Source organism: Lepidochelys kempii, chromosome 11 (assembly GCF_965140285.1).
Source record: "Lepidochelys kempii isolate rLepKem1 chromosome 11, rLepKem1.hap1, whole genome shotgun sequence".
Lineage (NCBI taxonomy): Eukaryota > Metazoa > Chordata > Testudines > Cheloniidae > Lepidochelys > Lepidochelys kempii.
Genome location: NC_136390.1, coordinates 60249173 through 60271621, shown reverse-complemented (window position 1 = coordinate 60271621; position 22449 = coordinate 60249173). Strand labels below are relative to the sequence as shown.

General features: G+C 41.9%; 1 protein-coding gene across 3 annotated transcripts in view; it reads right to left on the bottom strand.

The window, feature by feature from the left end:
- BMPR2 (bone morphogenetic protein receptor type 2) overlaps positions 1 to 22449 on the bottom strand; it is a 170913-nt gene that overhangs the window by 55767 nt on the left and 92697 nt on the right. For all 3 annotated transcript variants that reach the window (XM_073306445.1, XM_078848022.1, XM_073306447.2), the window contains exons 2-3: positions 13542 to 13715; positions 10681 to 10860 (exon numbers count right to left, since the gene is read on the bottom strand). In XM_073306445.1, coding sequence (XP_073162546.1) covers positions 10681 to 10860; positions 13542 to 13715 — 354 coding nt within the window. The remainder of the gene's footprint in view (positions 1 to 10680; positions 10861 to 13541; positions 13716 to 22449) is intronic.

Genomic DNA, 22449 nt, shown 5'->3' with positions numbered 1-22449 from the left:
GGTATATCACATGTTGTGAGAGGCATGTGTAGGACCCAAGAATCTTGAAAGGTGTGTTGTGGGGGGTATTGATCATTGTAGAAATGGAGATATGTCTGTACAGTGTTAAAGGAATGTGTAGCACTTTAGAGACACACAAGACAACTTGGTCCCTGCCCCAATCTAACGCAGTGATGTCAAAGAGACCATTTAAATGCTTAAAGTTAAGCACATGTGTGCTTGCAGGATTAGGGTCTAAGTAAGAAATCAAAACTAAAACAGTAGAAACAATTTTTTTTATACTTTAAAAACAAATCTGACTTCACCTCTGTCATCAGACGCACAAATCAAGGTTATATCAAGGCAAGTTATATCAAAGTAACTGTCAAATCCTACCCTCTATTACCCACAGCTCTCTTTCAGTTTCCAATATATTTTCTGACGAATACTGGTAAGGTCCATTTTCTTTGAACTCAGTGTTATACCATACTACTGATTTCTGCTGATACAGCCCTGATTAAACAGACACATTGTGCTGCTCTCATTTATCAAATGAAATGAAAACAGCAGATTGATAAAGCAATAAATAGGGAATTTATTCACAAAGTGAAATGCCTTTACAAAAAATGTCTTTGAAATGTTCCCACTTTTACAAACAAAACTGAGATAAATATATTGTGTGTCTGTTATCAGCATTTTGATCTTTAATGCATATATATATTTGTAACAACATTCCTCTACACAGACTTTAGTTTTTCTGTCTACAGGAAGTTCTGTCGTCACAGCTTACAACATTTCAAATGTTACGACTACAGTTGCACACAAAGCTTCTATTTTAGATTCAGTAAAGATATGTTTGATGTTGAGACACTTGTGTTCTTATATGGTTAAAACATTAAATGCTGCTGAAGTCAATCTTTAAGAGATATTCAGCTTTTGGTAGATCCACTTCTAACTGCAATCATTAATTGAAGTTACCTGACTCATGTGACCAGGTATCCTGGTTCTGAGAGACTGTCTGAAGTATTTTTGCTGGTTCTGAAAAAGCTGGATTTTATCCCATCTCAGTATAAACATGTAGGTGGATACTGAACTGCCTTAACCTGCTCCACTCTGGCTCCCTGTCAGCATTCTTATCTCTTCCATTTGTACCCCCCTTTCTTAAACCCACATGCTGAAACCTTTTTACTCACATTCAATGTCCACCCTCGATGTCTTAATTAGCATGTCCTGATTTTGTGCTTCCTAAACATGGTCAGACTCTGATCAATGCACTCAGTCTGCATCCCATGTTAAAAAACAGAAAACCTTTTAAATTTACTTCTTATAATCAAATAACCAATGGCAACAAGCTGGGGCAATGGATTCTTCTTAAAAGCGGCCACACCCCGACCCTTCCTGTTCCCCTGAGGTCCTCCCCGGCCAAGCCAGAAGCCGGAGCTGGGCCAGGGAGCCTGGACCCCTGCACCTGCCCAGGGTGGAGGACCCGAGAACAGCCCCAGGCTCATGTCCCCACTCCCTAAACCCTCAGCCCAGGGCAGATGGAGGCTCTGTAGCTCCCCACAGCTCTCTGTAGCTCCCCACAGCTCCCCCGGCTCTTACCCCAATACACCTCCAGCTTCTGGCCTGGCCTGGGGGTGGGGCTCAGGGGGCTTTAGAGCCACAGCCAGGCCCTGGTAAGAGCTGCCAGGGCAGCTGTGAGGAGCCGTGGACCCTCCACCTGCCATATGTGGGTTGCCCAGAGGGTAGGCACATGAGCCGGGGGCTGCTCTCAGGCCCAGCCCCCTCCCCACCCGGCAGATGGAGCGTCCGCGACTCCCCACAGCTGCCCAGGCTCCCTGGGCTGCTCTTACCCGGGTCAGACTCCAGGTTATGACCTGGCCAGAGAGTAGGGCCTCGGCGAAAAGAGGAGACTTAGGGGGCCAAGCTCATGGCAAAAAGTGGACGGGCCAGGCCCAGCCACTTTCTAAAGTGGGAGAGCCATTGCCACTTGGCCCCCACATTCTAGTTCCCCTGGCAACAAGTCTACCTTCTTAGATTTTTAAACCATTTTTCAATTTTCAGACAAAAATTAGAAAAAAATTGAAGAGTCAGTTAAAAGATTAAGGACCAGGTATAAAAAATGTTGCAAAGTTATTCATCAGTAATTGAGAAAGAATGAAAACCAATTTTTTAAAACAATTTTACAATCTAAAGGGATTGTGCCACAATCTCCCTCAAAGATACCTCCTTCTTATGCTCTATTCCCATGTGCTGCCCTCTGCATGCTTTCCCTTAGCAAATGCATATACCAAACCCATGTGCACTCACCTGTAACCACCCCCTAAGATACTCATCTTCACTGTGCATGATACTCAGACATGAAAGGCATGGTCCATTCATATGAAACACCTAGCTTTCTCTAGGCAAATTCCCTTTTCATAGGACATTCAGCATCCCCAGTAAGTACTACGTCAAGATTACCCCTCCTACAACCTGCCATTTCCTTGCAAGACACTGAGGAAAGGACAATGATCCATTCTGTCCCATCTTTTCATTGAGCAGAAAAAATAGGTGTGATGTCTGTGACACTGCACCCCATATTCTTCACAGTGATATTACGATTATATGATTATGGCACACTTATGATGCATTTTGTCCAAGATGGGTCATGTGAGGTGTCACTGGAAAAGTTATGAGTTGTTGAATATGATTATCCTATTTGTATGCAAGTATCATTTTTGTATCTAAAGTTAGGAATATTGACTATGTACCTGTATTTCAATCATGCTTACTTTGGGTGACATCCACAACAAGCCTTTCTGATACAATAATGAAGAAACCAGACAGTGCTCATGGCCCATCAACAAAGACAATGGATCCTGGAAGAACTTAACCTTCCTATGAATGTTCCAGACAGCATGTAAGTAATGGCTGCTGTGACTCAGCAAGGTATGCAAGGGCATGTAACCAAGCCACACGACTCTGACTCCATCTTGGGATGTCTCTGTTTTTCCACAAACTGAGTGTGGGACAAAAGGGCTCCTGCCATAGGCTAAAGCTGTACAAGGCAGGGAGTGACATCATCTGTTGTTCTTCACTCCCCACACAGAAGGACACCTGGAAACACCTGAGGAAAAAAGACTGAACTGGGAGAAGTGCTGGATCCAGGCTAAAGGGATTTCTAACCTATGTATGAAAGACCTGGGGATTCCAAAATATAAAGCAAGTGCAGCTTGTCCCTTAAGAATCTGCAAGCCTTCTTGTACTATCTCTCAGGGTGAGAAATAGCTAATTCACATCCAATCTACCTAGTATATTAAGCTTAGTTTGCTTTTTTTTATTTACTAGGTAATCTGCTTTGATCTGTTTGCTATCACTTATAATAACTTAAAATCTATCTTTTGTAGTTAATAAACTTGTTTTTTCCTTTATCTAAACCAGTGAGTTTGAGTGAAATGCATGGGAAATCGTAGCGCAAGTGGCAAATGCTGTTGCATATTCCTCTCCACATGGGGGTGTGTGTGTGTGTGAAATCTATGATCTTACACTGTACTAACCCCTGTGCAGTGAAAAACGGCATAATGCTGGGTTTATACAATGGGGGGAGGGGTCCTAGGCTGGGAAGCTGGTGGCTATTTTGGCTGTAGCCTCTCTATTGTTTGTTCATGCAGTGGCTGGTCAGAGAGCTTGCATGTAACTGCAGCTGGGTGTGTCTCTACCTGTGTGAATGCTGGAGGAAGTGTAGGACCAGGAGCAGGTCTGCAGCTTGTTACAGCAGCACAATGTGAGAAGTAGCCGAGGCCGGTTGGTCAGAGGGCTCAGTGGCACCCGGGGGGGGGGACGGGGACGGGAAACTCGTCATAGTGTCCAACAGCCTAATCTCTTTCTCTCTCTCTCGCTCAAGTGCACAAAGACAAGTGGCTTAATCCTTCCTCCAACCACTTCCCAAGAAGAAAAGCAGGATGTTGTGGCTTCTACAGGTCAGATCCTCCCCACAACCAGTGAAAAGTAGGGATGAGCAGTGTTCTCTAGTCTGGTCCTTTCCCACCACGACAAGCAGGTGCAGTGGCAGAAAGATGGCCCTTTCTCATCCTGACACTCTTAACCCGGAAAAGATTAAATAAACCTGTGACTTTGGCCCACTCCACATACACATGCTGAAGCACAGATCTTACTCGGCCCCATCCTTCTCACACACTGCAAGAGATCAAGGGTGGAATGCCACTTGGACCCTGCTTTTACTTCTCTCCTCTATGAGAGACTGACCATTTTTCAGCAGTCTGTACGCTTTACTTTGAATCATGCCCATTTATCACGTGAGGATTGGAAAGGAAAAAAATTCAAATAAGGAAGCACATTTATTGACAGATCACTGTCTTTGAGTAGACAGAACACCACCAAAATAGAGAGAAGTGCTCCATCTGTATAAAACTAGTATCACTCGAGAACGTAATTGCTCAGGCTCTGCATTTGCTGAAAAACTGAAATAGATAGGAGTGTCAATTTTGAGGAGCCAGTATCAAATGCTACTCTCAAGAAAAACAGTTCAAGATAAGAAGCGAGAGTGAGCAGGATTAGGGCAACAGTTAAATGATCTAGTTCTAAACTTTCAATAGAAGCAACAATATCTTTTATTGGACCAACTTCAGTGGGTGAGAGAAAAAAGCATTTGAGCCACACACAGCTCTTTTTCAAGTCTTGAAAGCGTGTCTCTCTCACCAACAGAAGTTGGTCAAATAATAGCTATTACCTCACCCACCTTGTTTCTCTAATCCTGGGACCAACACAGCTACAACTACACTGCATACAATAGGAGCAGCACCAGGATTCCACCTTCACTAACCTGACCCAACTACTCACTTTATAAAAATTAAAAAAGTGCAGCTTTCTTAGAAAGTTTTCACAAACTTTTATGCACTCTCACACAAATAATGTTTTACTTTAGTGGTAAGGACACTAGGCAAAGGAAGGTCATGATGCATCTCTGGAATGTTAAACCATTAAATCAGCAATCCAAAACAGAGCAACACCTACTTGTTTTGCTGTGGGAGTTAGTCAGTACTTTTACATAAATACCACCTTATGCTACTGTTTTAAATAACCTTCCAAATCCTCTTATAATTGAAGTCGCCATTCATTATGAAAAGAACAAAAATCAACACATTTTTCCCTACACTAGAAATATATATCATATACCCAACAGAATGTGCTACAGAAACACAATCTTAATATTGAATTTCATTGCTTTAGTAATTTTAACCTTTTTATGATAATATATGTATGATCAAGGATACAATCTTATTCTATCTATACTAGTACTTATATGCACTCGAACATCATAGTATAGAAGTGACTCAGATATTAAAGAATTTGTTCTCACAATACTCAGTGAGACAGGGAAATATTATGCTAATTTTACAAATATAGAATTGAGACACAGAGAGATTAAGTGACTTGCCCAAGATCACACAGGAAATCTTTGGCAGAGTCCGGGAATCAATCCCAGATCTCTAGAAACCTTTAACCACACGGTCAAACTTTGTCCCCCTATCAGTCGTTATTTTTTATTACTTTTTTGGTAAAGAAAATCCAGCTGATCAAGTCTGACTTATCAGAGTGTGAAATAAAATGTTTTCCAAAAAAGTGTAGATTTTTTAAAAAGACATTATACACTTCTATAACTGAAAACAATAAACAGTAGATATAAATAATCAGGCTTCGCATAAATGTCATTCCTCACTCTTCTTGCACCCTTAGCATCTGAAGGACACAAGCATCCCCAATTTTGGATTCTTTATACTGGCAGGATACAGCAATATATATTGCACTACAACCCACAGAGTATACAAAATTTGAATTGAAAATGCTGGGCTTTGATCTTTCCCATACTATCTTAAAAGTATTAAGGGTGGGTATTAACGCTAGTCAAATGTGTGATTATTTAAATGAACGACTGAACTGTTAAATAAACGTTCCAGGACCTTATTTTTCTTTTTGGTTATTTAAAAAAAAGCAAAGTTAGTTAGCTGAGATTTTACATGCATGATGGTCAGAAAATTCAATGCAATGGCTCCTGTATCAACTCTAATTTAATCCACTGCACAGTGATTTCAGGAACCAATCTATTATATTTCTCATTTTTCATTCTTTATAAAAGTTTCTTTCAAAAAATGATGGGCCTGAAATTTTTTGTACTCATTACCAGAACAAATGTATATTCTAACTTTGATGAAAAATAACATTTTAACTGTATCTTAATTAAAATTTTGTTTTAACATAAAGGCATAAAATAATTAAAGTTAAACAAAATATTACACTTACCCAAGGGCTATTTGTTACAGTTTATTTGGGAACAATAACTTTGAATATCTAACTTGTGTATGTAAAATTTTAAAACTACTTTTTTAGACTTTTAATAGTTTTTGATTAAAAATCTTAAATATAAAATCCCCCTTTTGCTGAAAATTTTGACCTACTGTTGTTATTTGTAACACCAAAAATTATTGTAACTGAGAAAGTTCAAGGAAAAATAAAGAGTTTCTCGATTTTTTCAGGTTTTTTACTTTGTGCATTTGACTACCCTATAGTCAGTTTGTGCATGTCTTTCACACACAGCTACAGGGGGGAAAAAAAAAATTTAAAAGCAACACAAGCACAACTGTTAAACCATAAAATTGGCTGACTCACTGGCAGTACCTGTAAGCATTATTAACTCACTTTTCTAAACTAACTAGCTTTTAAATTATTTATGTCTGTCATGTTTTCAGATTCTCTTAATTAATAATCAACCTACTTTTCAAATTTATATTTGGTATTCCAGGAATTAGAGGCCACTTTTGAAAACTTGGATATATCATGTACTTAATAACTACCTACATGGACACTTATTAATGCTCAACTCATTTTTTGTATAGTGCGTTGGAATATCATGAGTATGAAAAATATCACATGAAACAAAGTTCTATTTGTGCCTGTTCTGTTGTGCATGAAAGGAAAAGGTACACCAAAAGAATACCTCTCAATGCCCTGAACGGAATGTTATAAATGTATGTAATATCCCAATCGCTCAAGAAAATTAAGCGTGTTTTTGACTTCAGTGGAATTATTTACACGCTTAAAGTTAAGCACAAGTTTAAATGCTTTACTGGATCAGGGTGTAAACAGAGCTAGTTGGGAATTTTTCAGCTAAACATCCTTCCATCAGCAAATGCCAACTGTCTAAACCAAATCTGCTCACAAGAAAAATTCAGTTTTGACAAACTTCTTGTTTTGAAAATTCTTTGGAAAAAAATTCAAAATTCTCAAAATGACCCTTTTCAAAATAAAAAGTTCCTTTTATATTTGGAAATGACTAATTTTAAAATGTAAGCTAATTATAGTAAAAACAATTTAAAAGATTGAAACAGAAATCTTTTGAAATTATCAAAACAAAATGTTTTCGTTGACCAGAGCCAACTTTTTTTTTTTTTCCCCGATTGTTCGTGAAAATTTTTGAGATGTTTGACTGTCTCCCCAAATTCGGGATGGGAAAACTTTTTGAAATTCAAAAACATTTCTCAAGATAGGAAAATTGTTCCCTGCCCAGCTCTGGCATAAGTGAGTTATTGCATGTTTGATCTTGTGCCACGGAGACTGTAACAATTGTACCAGTTGCTAGAAATCAAATCACACTGATGTAGGGAGAAAAAAAGAGCCAGAAGAAAGAGAATGACTATGTAGCAACCAAGTCTTGTATGAAGCCTTCATGCATCAGCTATTTTGAATGAAAACAGGTTGGCCTAAGAAAAAGACTTACTATCTGGCAGTATGAGGTTTCCAAAATGAATCTTCATCTTTCACACTACTTAAACTTTGCAACCACATCTACTACATGTTTACATTTTGTTGTGTTTTACATTAGAACTAAAGGAATCTGGATAAGAATTACTTTCAGAAGTGGATATTTTGAAATTTTGGCACTACTTTCTAAGCTATGCTCTGGTAAATGGTTCTATTTTATTATGTATTGAGAAGTGAAAAAAAGTATATTTCTCATTTTAGCAACATCCAAGGAAAATGGGGTTGGATCACCTTACCTATATTACATAAATGAAACGCTGATGATTGCCTGTGTGTCTGATAAACATGTGAGAAAAACTAAATTTTCTCATGTTTATCAGACATACAGGCAATCTTCAGCATTTGATTTATGTGATTTATAAATTTTCTCTTTGTAAAACCTTAAATATTGCTATCTGGTATGTCAAATCCATGTAGAATTCCTAACAGAATTTCAACGCCATGCAGGGAGAGGTTCTAGGGCCAGAGGTGGACAAACTACGGCCCGCAGGCCACATTCAGCCTGCGGGACCGTCCTGCCTGGCCCTTGAGCTCCCGACCAGGGAGGCTAGCCCCCGGCCCCTCCCCTGCTGTCCCTCCTCCCCCGCAGCCTCAGTTCGCTGCGCTGCCAGCGCTCTGGGTGGCATAGCTGGCTCTGGCCAGGCTGCACAGCTGCGAGCTCCTGCCGCTCTGAGTGGCATGGTAAGGGGGCCGGGAGGTCGGATAAGTGGCAGAGGGTTCTGGGGGGCAGTCAGGGAACAGGAAGCAGTTGAATGGGGCAGAGGTTCTGGGCGGGGGCTGTCAGGGGACGGGGAGCGGGTGGGGTGGATAGGTGTGGGAGTCCCGGAGGGCCTGTCATGGAGCGGGGGTGTGGATAGGGAGCGGGGCAGTCAGAGGACGGGGGGGTTGGATAGGAGGTGGGGTCGGGAAATGGGAGGGGGCAGAGAGGGGACAAGGAGCAGGTCGGGTCCCTGGGGGGAGGTTAGTGGTGGGGGTCCCAGGAGGGGCCTGTCAGATGGGTCAGGGGTTCTGCGGGGGTCGGTCAGGGATGGGGATCAGGGGGGTTGGATAGGTGTGGGAGTCCCGGGGGGGGCCTGTCAGCATGCGGGGGTGTGGATAGGGGGCAGAGCAGTCAGGGGACAGGGAGCTGGGGGGGGGGGGGGGGTGGATAGGAGGTGGGGTCCCAGGAAGGGTAGTTAGGGGTGGGGGTCCTAGGAGGGGGTGGTCAGGGGACAAGGAGCAGGGGGGGCTGGATGGGTCGGGGGTTCTGAGGGGGGCAGTCAGGGGGTGGGAAGTGGGAGGGGGCAGATAGGGGGCAGGGGCCAGGCTGTATGGGGAGGCACAGCCTCCCATACAGTTTTGCAACCCCTTGGGCCAAAAAGTTTGCCCACCCCTGTTCTAGGCTAAACCAAGAATCAGATGTGAACAAAGAAAAAGTCTTATTAAAAAAAGTAGCCATTTTCCAGAGGTACACTATTAATTTTATGTAGATATGAATAATCCAGAACTCCATATTCACAAAATGCCTTATTTACAAGGGCATTATGTGGTCAGGGAAGAAGGCTGTACTGAAGTATAGACTAAGCCATTAAAACTGCAGGAATTTTCTACCTCTTTTTGTTGAGGAGTGATTCAACAAAATTAGCTCCAGATTTCCTGTCAGGTCAGGTTCTTGGGAATGACACTAGCCATCTCAAGGCCCCACTATTTCAATTTGCTGACAGGACAAAAAGATGCTGGCATAGCAATCATGACATGGATTATTACAAATTGCTCTCTTACAGTCCCCTTTCTTTTCTGTTCTCTGACACTATGAAGTTGGGTGGTGTGAAAAACGTACTGCAGGCAAGAGCTGCTGATAGTCACAAATTACACAGTTAAAAAACAAAACAGATTAGAATCGTTTGTGAAGATTCTAGTGAGGAAACTCATCTTGCACAGAAATCTTTTCTCTTATTTTAATTCTCACTCTTTTCTGTCAAAGTGAAGGCAATGAAATTTCATCAGTTCAGATTTCTGGAGATTATTGGCAGTACTGTTATCTAAATCTTAATCAAAGCAGCATCTCTTTGGTTTTAGCTGCATCTTCCTACTATCACTTATGCTACAAGGTATGGTCTCTTCACACTATAAAGTTATTATGTTGAGCAGTCTGTTTACAACACTGTCGTACCCCAATATGCTTATCAAGGTGGTCCAGTATTGCTATGTAGATTGAACTGAACGTGTTTTAATCACATTCCTGAACTTTACTACAGCCCTACAAAATCGAAGACTGTACCATGTTCAGGGAACACATTTTGGCCCCATATACTCTGACCAAACCATACTGTGCTTTAAGTGTTTGGGCACTACTATGTAGAACTTTACAATATATTGTATACAGAATCTAAAATACCCTTTTCACAGTGGGATAAGAAGGGTGCTCGTTATAACCATATTTATATATAATTGTTGCTAACGGGGTTCTAGCATGGCTTCCCTGATCAGAATGAACAGTGTATTTTTGACAAATAACCCCATGACAGACAACCCAAGGGGATAGCCGAAGGTACCATCTGACTTGCGTGCACCTTAGGGAAAATAACCCCTGTCCACAAGAGGCAGAAAAACCGTGCTAGAATTCGTTAAGCAACAGCCATATTTGAACGTTCTTATAGAGCTTGCATAGTTCCAATCCCAGTGTGTATAGGACCTAAATGATTTGAAAGTACAAAGCAAGATAATGTATGACCTCTGTGAAAGAATAAAAACAGCAGTGAAGTGCCAATGTACTTTAACAAAAGCACAGTATAGCTTTAGGTTTCTACCAATATTCCACAGTAGCATGAAAGAGAGGTCTTTCTCAAATTAATTATACTTAAACCATGAAACCATGTAGGTCTAGGAGTTTTGACTTACTGAAAGGTGTTGTATCAGTTGGGTCAGGAGGAGGAAAGTTTTCAGTGAAGTTGACATTACACAAGTCAGTGCTGCAGCAGCAGAAGCGATACGTTCCATTCTGAATCAAGGAAGGGGTGGTTGTTACTATACACTCCTCAAAGTGACACTCCTGTGGGTCTCCTATGTGAGACCAGCATCCTGCAAAAGGAAGGAAGTGAAATGGTACCAAATGGTACCAAAATTGATTTTGCACCAGTGTTTACATCTGTATTTAATAAATATAATTAATAAATATAATTAATTAACTATTTCTCCTCCTCAACCTCTCACTCTTATCAGGCTTCTCTTGTATAAGCCTACTTTAGTCTCCCCCATCTTAAAACAAAGAACCTTGGCCTCCCCTCACTCTTAAAACTAATCACCTAGCCTCTCTTCCTCCCTTCATCTCCAAATGCCTCCTATGTGCCATCTACAACTGCACTCTGGAGTTCCTCTTCTGCAGTTCCATCCCAGACACTCCCCAAACCTAGCATACATCGTCTATGCTTCATTGAAACTACTGTCACCAAAATCTCCAGTACTCTCTTTCTGGCCAGATTTCAGGGCCAGTACTCCATCTTTCTTTCTTAGATCTATGCCTTTGACACTTTCTCCTTGAAATCTTGTCCTCACTCAACTTTTGTAACTTCATCCTCCCTCTTCTAGCTCTTCTTCTACCCTCTCTAATCATATTTTCAGTGTTTCATATGGTGGATCCTTCTTATCCAGCAAACTAACTTTCAGTGGGGTTACTACATGGCTCCATCCTTGGGCTTCTTTCTTTCCTTCCACAGATGAGTAGGTTAATCTTACCTGTTTGCAAGACTTCAGCTACCACCTTCAGATTAATGACTCACAAATTCACCTCTTCTCCCAGAACTGTTCTCCCATTCACCAAAACCCACATCTTTACCTATTTTTCTGACATCTCCTCACAGGTGTCCAGCTGTCACCCTAATCTTTCCCCTGCAGATCCTCCCTTTTTCCTATATTTCTGACACCACGGGCAACAGTACCATCCCCTTAGTCACCTGGGCCCACAAACTGGATGTCATCTTTGTCTTAGCCCTCTCTCTAACGTCATAAAATCAGGCCATGTCTAAATCCTGCAGGTTATTCTTATGTAATATGTATAAAATTCTGTCTTTTCTTATCTTGTGTCTTGACAAATGCAAGTTCTTCCTCTCTGGTATTCATTAAAGCAAACTTGTCTCATTGAAACCATACAAAATGCTTCTGTTAAGATTATCCTCCTGGCTTGCTGCTCTGACCACATTACCTCACTCTGAGTTCCACCAGCACTACAAGAAAAAATTTCTTGTCTTTAGTTTGAAAGCCTTTCAAAATACAGCTTTGTCTTCCTTAACAGCTCTAATAATTTATTGCAATGTTTCCCATCACTTTCCCTTCACCACTGTTCCCAACCTTCTTCCACTTAATTCCTTTTCCTATGCTCTTATTTTTATGTTTACTAACTCCCCTATTCCTGCCATTATCCTTCATCCAACCTCTACCCCAATTAAAATCCACCAAAATATATTAAAAAAAACCCAGCTTAAAATAATAATAGCAACTGACTGGAACACTGCACATTGTGTCTTTAAATATGAAGTGCTCAACTCTTCCCTCTGTTATGCTACCTTCGATTGGATTCATCCAGTGCACAGAGCCCCTTTGCAGTGGAAAGTCTCCCTGGAGAAGGCCATTCAATAGTACGAGACACCCACAACCATCACCCCTTCCAGGACATCTGCAGTAACCCAGTGCTGCCCAGGAGGTACACTGGCCACAATTTAAAACTGTTCTCCCTGGTAGAAACGCTAGAGGACAAAAGAGCAAATATCCTTGGGGTAAAGGCCACAAAGCATAGTTGCAGATTACAATCATTTGCATGATAAGGCAACTATGTTGCCAGCAGTAGTGACTCAAGCCCCAATCAATTCCTCTAAATATATTAAAAATTTTGTGGAAAAGAACATTTTCTGTATCCAGAATGGATTAAAGTCCTATTCAGATACCTCTAACAACTAATTAAAGAGAAACAGAGATAATCTAAGTGAAAGATTAAATTAATGTTCTAGCCTTTCAACTCTGGAGACTGGGAACACATCTTGAGTTAGGTTACAAGAAAAAAATACGTGGTGTTTTTACCTGGTTCCCAGTGATATTTACACAGTTCACTAAACTACCACAGTGTGGTTATCTGATGTGATTATCAGTCTCTAATGAAAAATGACTTAGAAATGGCCTAAAAATTCTACACCTGGATTAAATGGCATTTGATCAGAGTAAATCTGACTTTTACTGTAGCTATGAATCTCTTAACATCCTTGATCACTAAATACCAATTCTCTAGTGAGCAAGATTAGTTGATTAGTGAAGTATTTTTCAGAAAATTATAATTTTGTGACATATTTATTATATTCATGTATAGAGTCCTTCATAATCAAACATATACAGTCAATGTAAAATGAACATCTCTGATTAATGAGAAGTTTACTCTCTATCAGGCATCTTGCCAACTTAGTAAACGTACTACAATTCACCCAGGAAAGCAACTTTAATCTTGACATGCAGGGTAATAAGGTGTTTTATGCCTAATTTGCCTTGAACTATGCACTGAAAATGTACCTATTAGTCTTTCAAAGCACTTTTCTTTTTTCAAAAGGAACTTTCTGTTCACACCTAATAAACTGCTATGCAGTAAGTTTCAGAAAAAGAAAAACAAGATTTGTCTAATTGTTTAGCAAAAAAAAAAAAAAGAGCCTCGCAACTTAAACCCTTCATACCAACAGGTTACTTCTACACAAAAGTATTAGCAAAGTTTAACTGTTACTTACCTTGTTTTACTAGATGTATGTCTCCTTCTCGTGTTTTTTCCCAAAGTCCATAGCAGGTGCTGCCTTTCATACACAAAATTGTGCCATTCTCCTGAGAGATTCGACTCTCGCTGATTCCATGGTCTTGTTGATATGGGTCCTTAAATGCACACAACCGCTCCTCACTCTGGGTAGCTTGAGAAGAAAAGAAAACAAGAAAATCATTTCTAGATTGTAACCAATTTTTCATTAATATGTCTGCATATGTGCATACATCGTAATCAGCCCATGGGTCTCGCACAGAAAGGGTGATTTAGGTCTTTCAAAAGTAAAAATTCAAGAGCATTTTGTTCTTGGCATATGAACATCTATCTTTTAACCTGTAATCCCGCAGTCACAAACAAAGCTAAGGTCTACCCCAAGGTTAATATGATGACAACAAAAGAAAAACATTACTAAGTGCATTAAAAAAATTTAGATTTCCGAAACTTTACAGGTACGGAATACAAATGATTTCAACGCACAGTGTGCATCAGTTGTGAGGCTTCTCCAGCCTACCTATTATGATTGCTCGATAGTGATGTGGTACACATCCTTTTGCCAGGGCTGAGTGTGTTATCATTTAATTACTTCCAGATCCTTTTGGCATCAGGAGCTATATCAAGCTGAACTCTGATGGGCTCCCACTGGACTAGCATAAACAATATTGGAGTGGACTGAGTCACCAATGGGTGGTGGGTATAAGAGGCTTGGGGAGGCTAAGCCTTCCCAAACGGGCAAGAAATGCTGGATGCAGCGCGCCTCCTTTTGGAGGCGTGCTGGCCCGCCACCTTCGGAGCAAAGCTGCTGGTAGCTCGTGAGAAGTGGGGGGCCACCAGCGCCCAGACCGTTGCCCTGCCCTCACTCTGCCCCGAGACCCGGCCCTTGCTTCGCCATTTCCCCCAGAGGCCCCCTTCCCACCCTCCGCTCACTCCTCTCCGCCTTGGGGGAACGGGGCAGGAAGAGGTAGAGTGGGGGTAGGGCCTCAGGGCAAGAGGCCAAGCAGAAGCAGGGAGTGGCTTTGGGAGGAGGAGGCCAAGCAAGGGTGGAGCAGGAGCTGGGGTAATGATCAGGGCACCAGTGCCCCGTCCCCACACACACACACTTCTAGGGAGCTTCCAGGGCTCATGCCCAGCCATCCCAAATGAAAGAATCACATGTTGCCTGTGGAATCGCCCATTCAATTTTCTTTTTGTCTCCACTCTTCCACAAATCTATTCCATTGGGACCGCTTTCTTCTCCCCAGCATCACACCTATTGCTGCCTCTGCACACCCCGTTTAGCAAAGGGTGCCAAGAAAGAGCATTAGCAGCAGAGTGGAAATGATACGATCCTGTCCAATGCTTCTGGGTGAACAAACGCTGACAGGAGCAGCAGCACATGCACAACACTCTCCTGTGGAATTCACAGTAGGATATTTTAAAAATTCAGTAAAAGAGGATGAAAATGAATACCCTGATCCTATGCCAAATTATCTCTTAATCTTAGATAATTGTCATTAGCCTTCTCTGAGTATATATATTCCTTTTAGAGTTCATATTAAAAGATCAACAAACTTTAAAATATTTGAATAGCTAGGAATTCAAAGGTTTTATCCACAGGATTTTTGTCCTTTTTTCTATTTATATAATCACCATCACTTTCATAAAGGCATAGTTCATGATACTAAGCCTATATCATACCTTCATTAGTAACAGAAAACAAATATCTTTAAGGAGGACCTCAGTTGAAAGTCAACAAGTGCAAAGTATCTAAATTAGTTCCATTTTTACAACACCAACATACTTTTCTTTGAAAGTGATTTTGTGAAAAGGACACACTAAAGTTGATGCATAGGAACATGGACACATGAATTCAAACACACTATGATGATAACGGTCTACACTATGCTCCGTAGCAAAGATAATGTCCTATTAAGAATTTGCACTACACATCTATATGTAAGCAGCTGTGATCTTGGCTCTTTCAATTCCAGGAAGTGATTACTACTAATAGGATGCACTGGTTAGACAATAGACAAGTGACCTTTTGGGATAATTAACTCTGAACTTTAAAAAAAAAATCATTAAATTGTAAATTATTAAATGCATTTATTTTGCTGGCCCACAAAGATATATGTCTTTATAAGAATGTGATGAATACTGCAGTAACATTCCCATATTATAACCAACCCAAAAGTGTTTATAATTGTTTGGTAGCAATAAGATTAAATAAAATCTCCAGAACTGGAAGTAAGCTACTCTTAATTATAAAACCATAAACATGCACTAAGGGGTCAAAAACTCAAGATATTCCTGATCCTGAGAACCCCACATAAAGGTAGACTGCTAAGCAAACTAGCCTATAAATAATAATCCCAGCAACACTTTGTGGTATCTGTAAATATTACATTATACACAAAAATAACATTAAAGTTGCAATATCAACAATAAAGGTTGCAAAATCAAGCACTCAAAGGTTCAGAAATGTCTGTTTTAAGGTTATCTGTGCAACATTAAATTGGCCCCTGTCATAAATATAAAGGGAAGGGTAAACCCCTTTGAAATCCCTCCTGGCCAGGGGAAAGCTCCTCTCACCTGTAAAGGGTTAAGAAGCTAAAGGTAACCTTGCTGGCACCTGACCAAAATGACCAATGAGGAGACAAGATACTTTCAAAAGCTGGGAGGAGGGAGAGAAACAAAGGGTCTGTGTGTCTGTCTGTATGCTGCTTTTGCCAAGGACAGAACAGGAATGGAGTCTTAGAACTTTTAGTAAGTAATCTAGCTAGGTATGTGTTAGATTATGATTTCTTTAAATGGCTGAGAAAAGAATTGTGCTGAATAGAATAACTATTTCTGTCTGTGTATCTTTTTTGTAACTTAAGGTTTTGCCTAGAGGGGTTCTCTATGTTTTTGAATCTAATTACCCTGTAAGATATCTACCATCCTGATTTTACAGGGGGGATTTCTTTATTTCTATTTTTTATTAAAAGTCTTCTTGTAAAAAACTGAATGCTTTTTCATTGTTCTCAGATCCAAGGGTTTGGGTCTGTGGTCACCTATGCAAATTGGTGAGGCTTTTTATCCAACATTTCCCAGGAAAGGGGGGGGTGCAAGTGTTGGGAGGATTGTTCATTGTTCTTAAGATCCAAGGGTCTGGGTCTGTAGTCACCTAGGCAAATTGGTGAGGCTTTTTACCAAACCTTGTCCAGGAAGTGGGGTGCCAGGTTTTGGGAAGTACTTTGGGGGGGAAGGACGCGTCCAAACAGCTCTTCCCCAGTAACCAGTATTAGTTTGGTGGTGGTAGCGGCCAGTCCAAGGACAACGGGTGGAATATTTTGTACCTTGGGGAAATTTTGACCTAAGCTGGTAAAGATAAGCTTAGGAGGTTTTTCATGCAGGTCCCCACATCTGTACCCTAGAGTTCAGAGTGGGGGAGGAACCTTGACAGCCCCCTTCTGCATATGTATTATTATATACATATATACATACATATATACATACATATATACATACATATATATATATATATATATATATATATATTATACAATCTTTAATTACAAAACAACATACTACTATTTAAACAGAACCCCGGCCCTCATTCAGTGTTCCAGATGGACGATGCTCACTTAATGAGAGCTACTCAATATTTTGTTTTCTGCTTATTGTTTACTGTGTGACCCAGATCTTATTTACTGCACCTTATTCAAATTCTACTATGAAGAATTATTTTCCTCTCTGGCTTTCTTATGGTACTCATCACTATATTAGCCGAGTGCTTCACAAACATTAATTTATTTATTTTCACAGCACCCTGTGAGGTGAGCTAAGTTCCATTTAAGCTGCACAGTCGTGCAGCAGGCTATCATGGATCACAGAGGTGAGGAGAGACGCCTCTCCCCTGGCCCTGGGCTGCTGCTGTGAGAGAGGGCTCAAGGGAGTCCTCTCTACCTCCGCAGACCTGGGGCAGCCTGCACCTCAAACTCGTCATCCCCAGACCCACCCCAGAGCCCGCACCCCCAGCCAGAGCAGTCACCTCTCCACACCCCAACCCTAGCCCCGAGCCCCCTCCTGTCACCCCAAACCCCTCATCTCCGGCCCCACCCCAGAGCCTGCACCCCCAGCCAGAGCCCTTACTCCTTCATACCCCAACCCTCTACCCTAGCCCTGAGCTCCCTTCTGCACCCCAAAACCCTCATCCCCAGCCGCACCCCCAGCCAGAGTCCTTACCCCTCCACACCCCAACCCTCTACCCTAGCCTTAAGCCCCCTCCCACACTCAAACCCCTCATCCCCAGCCCCACCCAAGAGCCCACACCCCCAACCAGAGCTCTCACTCCCACACACTTCAACCCTCTGCCCCAGCCCTGAGCCTCCTCCCACACTCCAAATCCCTCGGCCCCAACCCCACTACTCATCACCTCCATATTGGTGCATATTACAAAATTCATTCCACACATGGATGTAAAAAATTAGAGGGAACATTGGAGGTGAGGTATTAACCCCATTTTACAGATGGGGAACAGAAGCAGGGAGAGATTAGGTTCAGAAGTACACACTAATTTTAGGTGTTCAATTTGAGACACCTTGGACTACATTTTCAGAGGGCTTAGCATTATATAGCACTTTCTATGTTCAAAGCACAGTTCCCACTGATGTCAGTTGCAGCTGGAACTGCTTTGCACTTCTGCAAATCAGACCCCTGTGTCTCAGGTCAGGTGTGATGCTATATATAGATGAAAGATGACCATTTGTCTCATTGTTGATACCACTGTTATACAGTTGCAACAAATCCTGTACAAAGTATGTCATGGAAAGTGTCAATGGAAAAGTTATGATTTGCTAAATATGATTATTTTGTTTACATGCATGTATCATCTTTCCATCTGAAGTTATGAATATTAGCTATGTACTTGCATCTTAAACATGTGTTGTATCCCTGGGTGATACCCACCAGATAGAATTTACATTAGGGCTAGATAGCTGTGTGTTGATGGCCAGCCAAGGGCACTCCACTCTTATAATGAGCCATTGAAGAAACTCATCCCATCCAGATAGCTCTTCCTGAGGGTACCTCACACACCAAGGAGCCAATGTCCACCTCCTGTGATTCAGCAAAACATGAAGGAGCATGTGATATGCTCATGTGACTCTGGACTCCATCTTGGGTCAGTAAATTTCCATGCATATGGCAGAGGATATAAAAAGACACCTAAGACATCTCCATGTTGCCTCTTACCTGCTCTAATTCTCTGGACTGTGGATTTACAACTAAAAGGAGCATCTTGAACTATGGACTGAGAACCTTCCAATTGTTTGGAAGTTACCAGAGAGATTTTACAAGCCAGCAGTTTATCCCATCACTGCTACAAACCTGATATAAAGACTTTGCAATCATTAGTATGTATATGATCTATTAACCATTTATCACACATCTTGAATACTGTATGCAGATGTGGTCGCCCCATCTTCGTGGAATTGGAAAAGGTTCAGAAAAGGGCAACAAAATTGATTAGGGGTATGGAACGGCTTCCGTATGAGGAGAGATTAATAAGACTGGGACTTTTCAGCTTGGAAAAGAGACGGCTAAGGGGAGATATGATAGAGGTCTATGAAATCATGACTGGTGTAGAGAAAGTAGATAAGGAAGTGTTGTTTACTACTTTTCATAACACAAGAACTAGGGGTCACCAAATGAAATTAATAGGAAGCTGATTTGAAACAAATAAAAGGAAGTATTTCTTCAAACAACGCAAGTCACCTGTGGAACTCCTTGCCAGAGGATGTTGTGAAGGCCAAGACCATAACAGGGTTAAAAAAAGAACTAGATAAATTCATGGAGGATAGGTCCAGCAATGGCTATTAGCCAGGATGGGCAGGAATGTTGTCCCTAGCCTCTGTTTGCCAGAAGCTGGGAATGAGCAACAGGGGATGGACCACTTGATGATTATCTGTTCTGTTCATTCCCTCTGGAGCACCTGGCACTGGCCACTGCCAGAAGACAGTATACTGGGCTTGATGGACCTTTGGTCTGACCCAGTAGGGCTATTCTTATAACTTTCTTTTTTTTAATTAATCTTTTATTTAGTTTACTAAGGATTGACTGGCAGCGTGATATTTGGGTAAGATCTGAGATTCATAATGACCCAGGGATTTGTGTCTGATCCTTTACAATTAGAAAGAACCTCACATATGGTGAAAAGGGTTTTCAGTAACCTCTCACTATATTAGATTGTGCTGCCTGGCTGAGAGCCGAGGGCTGGAATATCTAAAGGGGTCTGTGTTTGGCTTCTGATTAACCAGTGTGGTACTGCAGACGCTCTTTCATTACTGGTTTGGTGAATCTAATTACAGAGCAAACCACCAGATTTGTGGATTGTCTGTCCTATTTCTTACAATCTGCCCTGGGGGTGGCATTCTCAGTGTGGCCTATCCCAGGCAGATCAAGCACCAGAAAATGAGGAACACACAATTAGTGACCACCTACACGACCCTGATTCACCCCAATAGCAGGTCAACCCTGTGCACTGAATGGGAAAGGGGTCCTGTGGGAAAAAGTAGGATATGAAAATATAATGAAAGATTGTATCATAATACATACACACAAGGGGGCCAAGTTAATGTTGCACAGGCAGCCTTAAATTTTGGCATTTCCTAACTTGAGGGCTTGACTTGGGAACCTTAATAATGTTCTTTTTAACATGAGGTTATTTTTGTGTATAATGTTCTAGGTTTTAACAAAATATTAATTGAAAATACAGAAAATCCATCATGTTGTATTGTACTGTACTGACAACCACATGGCTCATCAGCAGGGTGAGAACCTTTAGATACACCATGCAGACTTAAGCTGAGTAATTGATAGTAGTAGGAGGCTGTCATCCTCTTTGTAGAACCGGCAGCAGAGGGGGATACAATACTTTGCCAGTAGGCTTCACAGATATCTGCTGACAACAGCAGAATAGAAAGACTCAGGAATTTTTCTTGGGGCCACTACAGGCTCTGTAGGGAAGTGTGTCTAGTGGGCACAGTCTCTTCTGCCCATTTCCCCCCAAGCTTGACCTCCTTCTGCCTTATCTTCCAAACTGTTCCTGTCCCAGTCCCATCTCTTCCCCAACCTAGCTTCTCATCCCAGTCCCATTCTCCACACCCAGCCAGTCCTAGTCTCTGCTTCTCATTCCAGTTCCAGTCTCCTTGCCCAGCAAGCCTTAGTCTCACTCCTCTAAACTCCCCATCCCAATCTTAATCTCATTCCTTCAGACTCCCCATTCCAGTCTCCTTGCCCAGCCAGTCCCAGTTCCTCTCCGCACCATCCTAACCTCCACCTACTCCACCCTCACCCATGTTCACCATCCCCACTCCCTCTCCAGGAACCAATCTCCCTCTATGGCTCTGTGATCCCTCTATGGCTCTGTGATCCCAAACCTCTCCCATGCTCCAGCTCCTTGTCAGATCGGTCTCCCCCTTCTCCACCTGATCTCTTTCCCTCTACCCCACTAGTTCTCAGTCTGTCTCTTTAGCCAGCCAGTCCTAGTCTCCCCGCAGCTTCTCATCCCATCTCAACCCCATCCCCCACCTCCCAGTTCCAGCCTCTTTGCCCAGCCAATCCCAGTCTCCTCCCTCCAGCTGCCAATCTCCTGGCTCATCTAGTCCCAGTCTCCATGCCCAATCAGTCCTCGTCTCTGTCTTTAGCTCCCAGTCCCAGAAGTCTTGCTCAACCAGCCCTTGGCTCCTCATCCAACCTCAGTCTCCCTCTCACATACTGGCTCCCAGTCTCTGAGCTCCCAAATTCATCCAGGTTTCAGAGTAGCAGCCGTGTTAGTCTGTATCCACAAAAAGAAAAGGAGGACTTGGGGCACCTTAGAGACCAACATTTATTTGAGCATAAGCTTTCATGAGCTACAGCTCACTTCATCGAGCTGTAGCTCACAAAAGCTGTAGCTCATTTCATCGAGCTATAGCTCACGAAAGCTTATGCTCAAATAAATTTGTTAGTCTCTAAGGTGCCACAAATCCTCCTTTCCTTTTTTCAAGTTCATCCACTTTCCCAGCCAGTTCCAGTCTCCCCTTTCCGGCCCCTTGTCTCAATCTACTCTCCCTCCTCCCGTAGGTCTGGCTCTTGTCTCATGTGCATTTGAATTAGACTGCTTCCTCCTCTATGCAGCTTTGGCAAGTGTGTGGGTCATTAAGAGCACAGGCAACACAGGCTCTCTGCCCTCAGTATAGGGGCCTGGACTGCTCACAGCAGCCCAGAGCTACAACTGCAGGGAAAGGCCTGCTCGGGCCTGGGCTGGAGTGTACATAATGTGAACAGGTTTCAGAGTAGCAGCCGTGTTAGGCTGTATTCACAAAAAGAAAAGGAGTACTGGTGGCACCTTAGAGACTAACCAATTTATTTGAGCATAAGCTTTCGTGAGCTACAACTCACTTCATCGGATGCATTTAACTGAATGTATCCGATGAAGTGAGCTGTAGCTCACAAAAGCTTATGCTCAAATAAATTGGTTAGTCTCTAAGGTGCCACAAGTACTCCTTTTCATAATGTGAACAGAAACTTCTGAGAAGTTAGCTGCTAATGTTTTATTAGTCTCTAGTGAATGTGTGAACTGCAATTTTTCAAAAGTTTAGAAGTTAGCCAAATTGGAGTAGATTTTCATGAGGAAAGCAAATGTTACATCCCTTACACAAAAGCCACTTCCCCTTACCAAATTTGAAGTCTCTTCTCTGAAGAATTGGGCTGTTAGAACTTCTCAAATATATTTTTAATATGGGGAAAACAACATTTTCACTAGCCTTGTTCTTGGAAACAGCTGAACTGCTTGACTGATATGTTGTTTTTTAAATCCAGCCCAAGGCAGACAACAGGTCATGGAAAATTTCAGCCCAAAAGGTTAAAATTTGGCAAAGTTA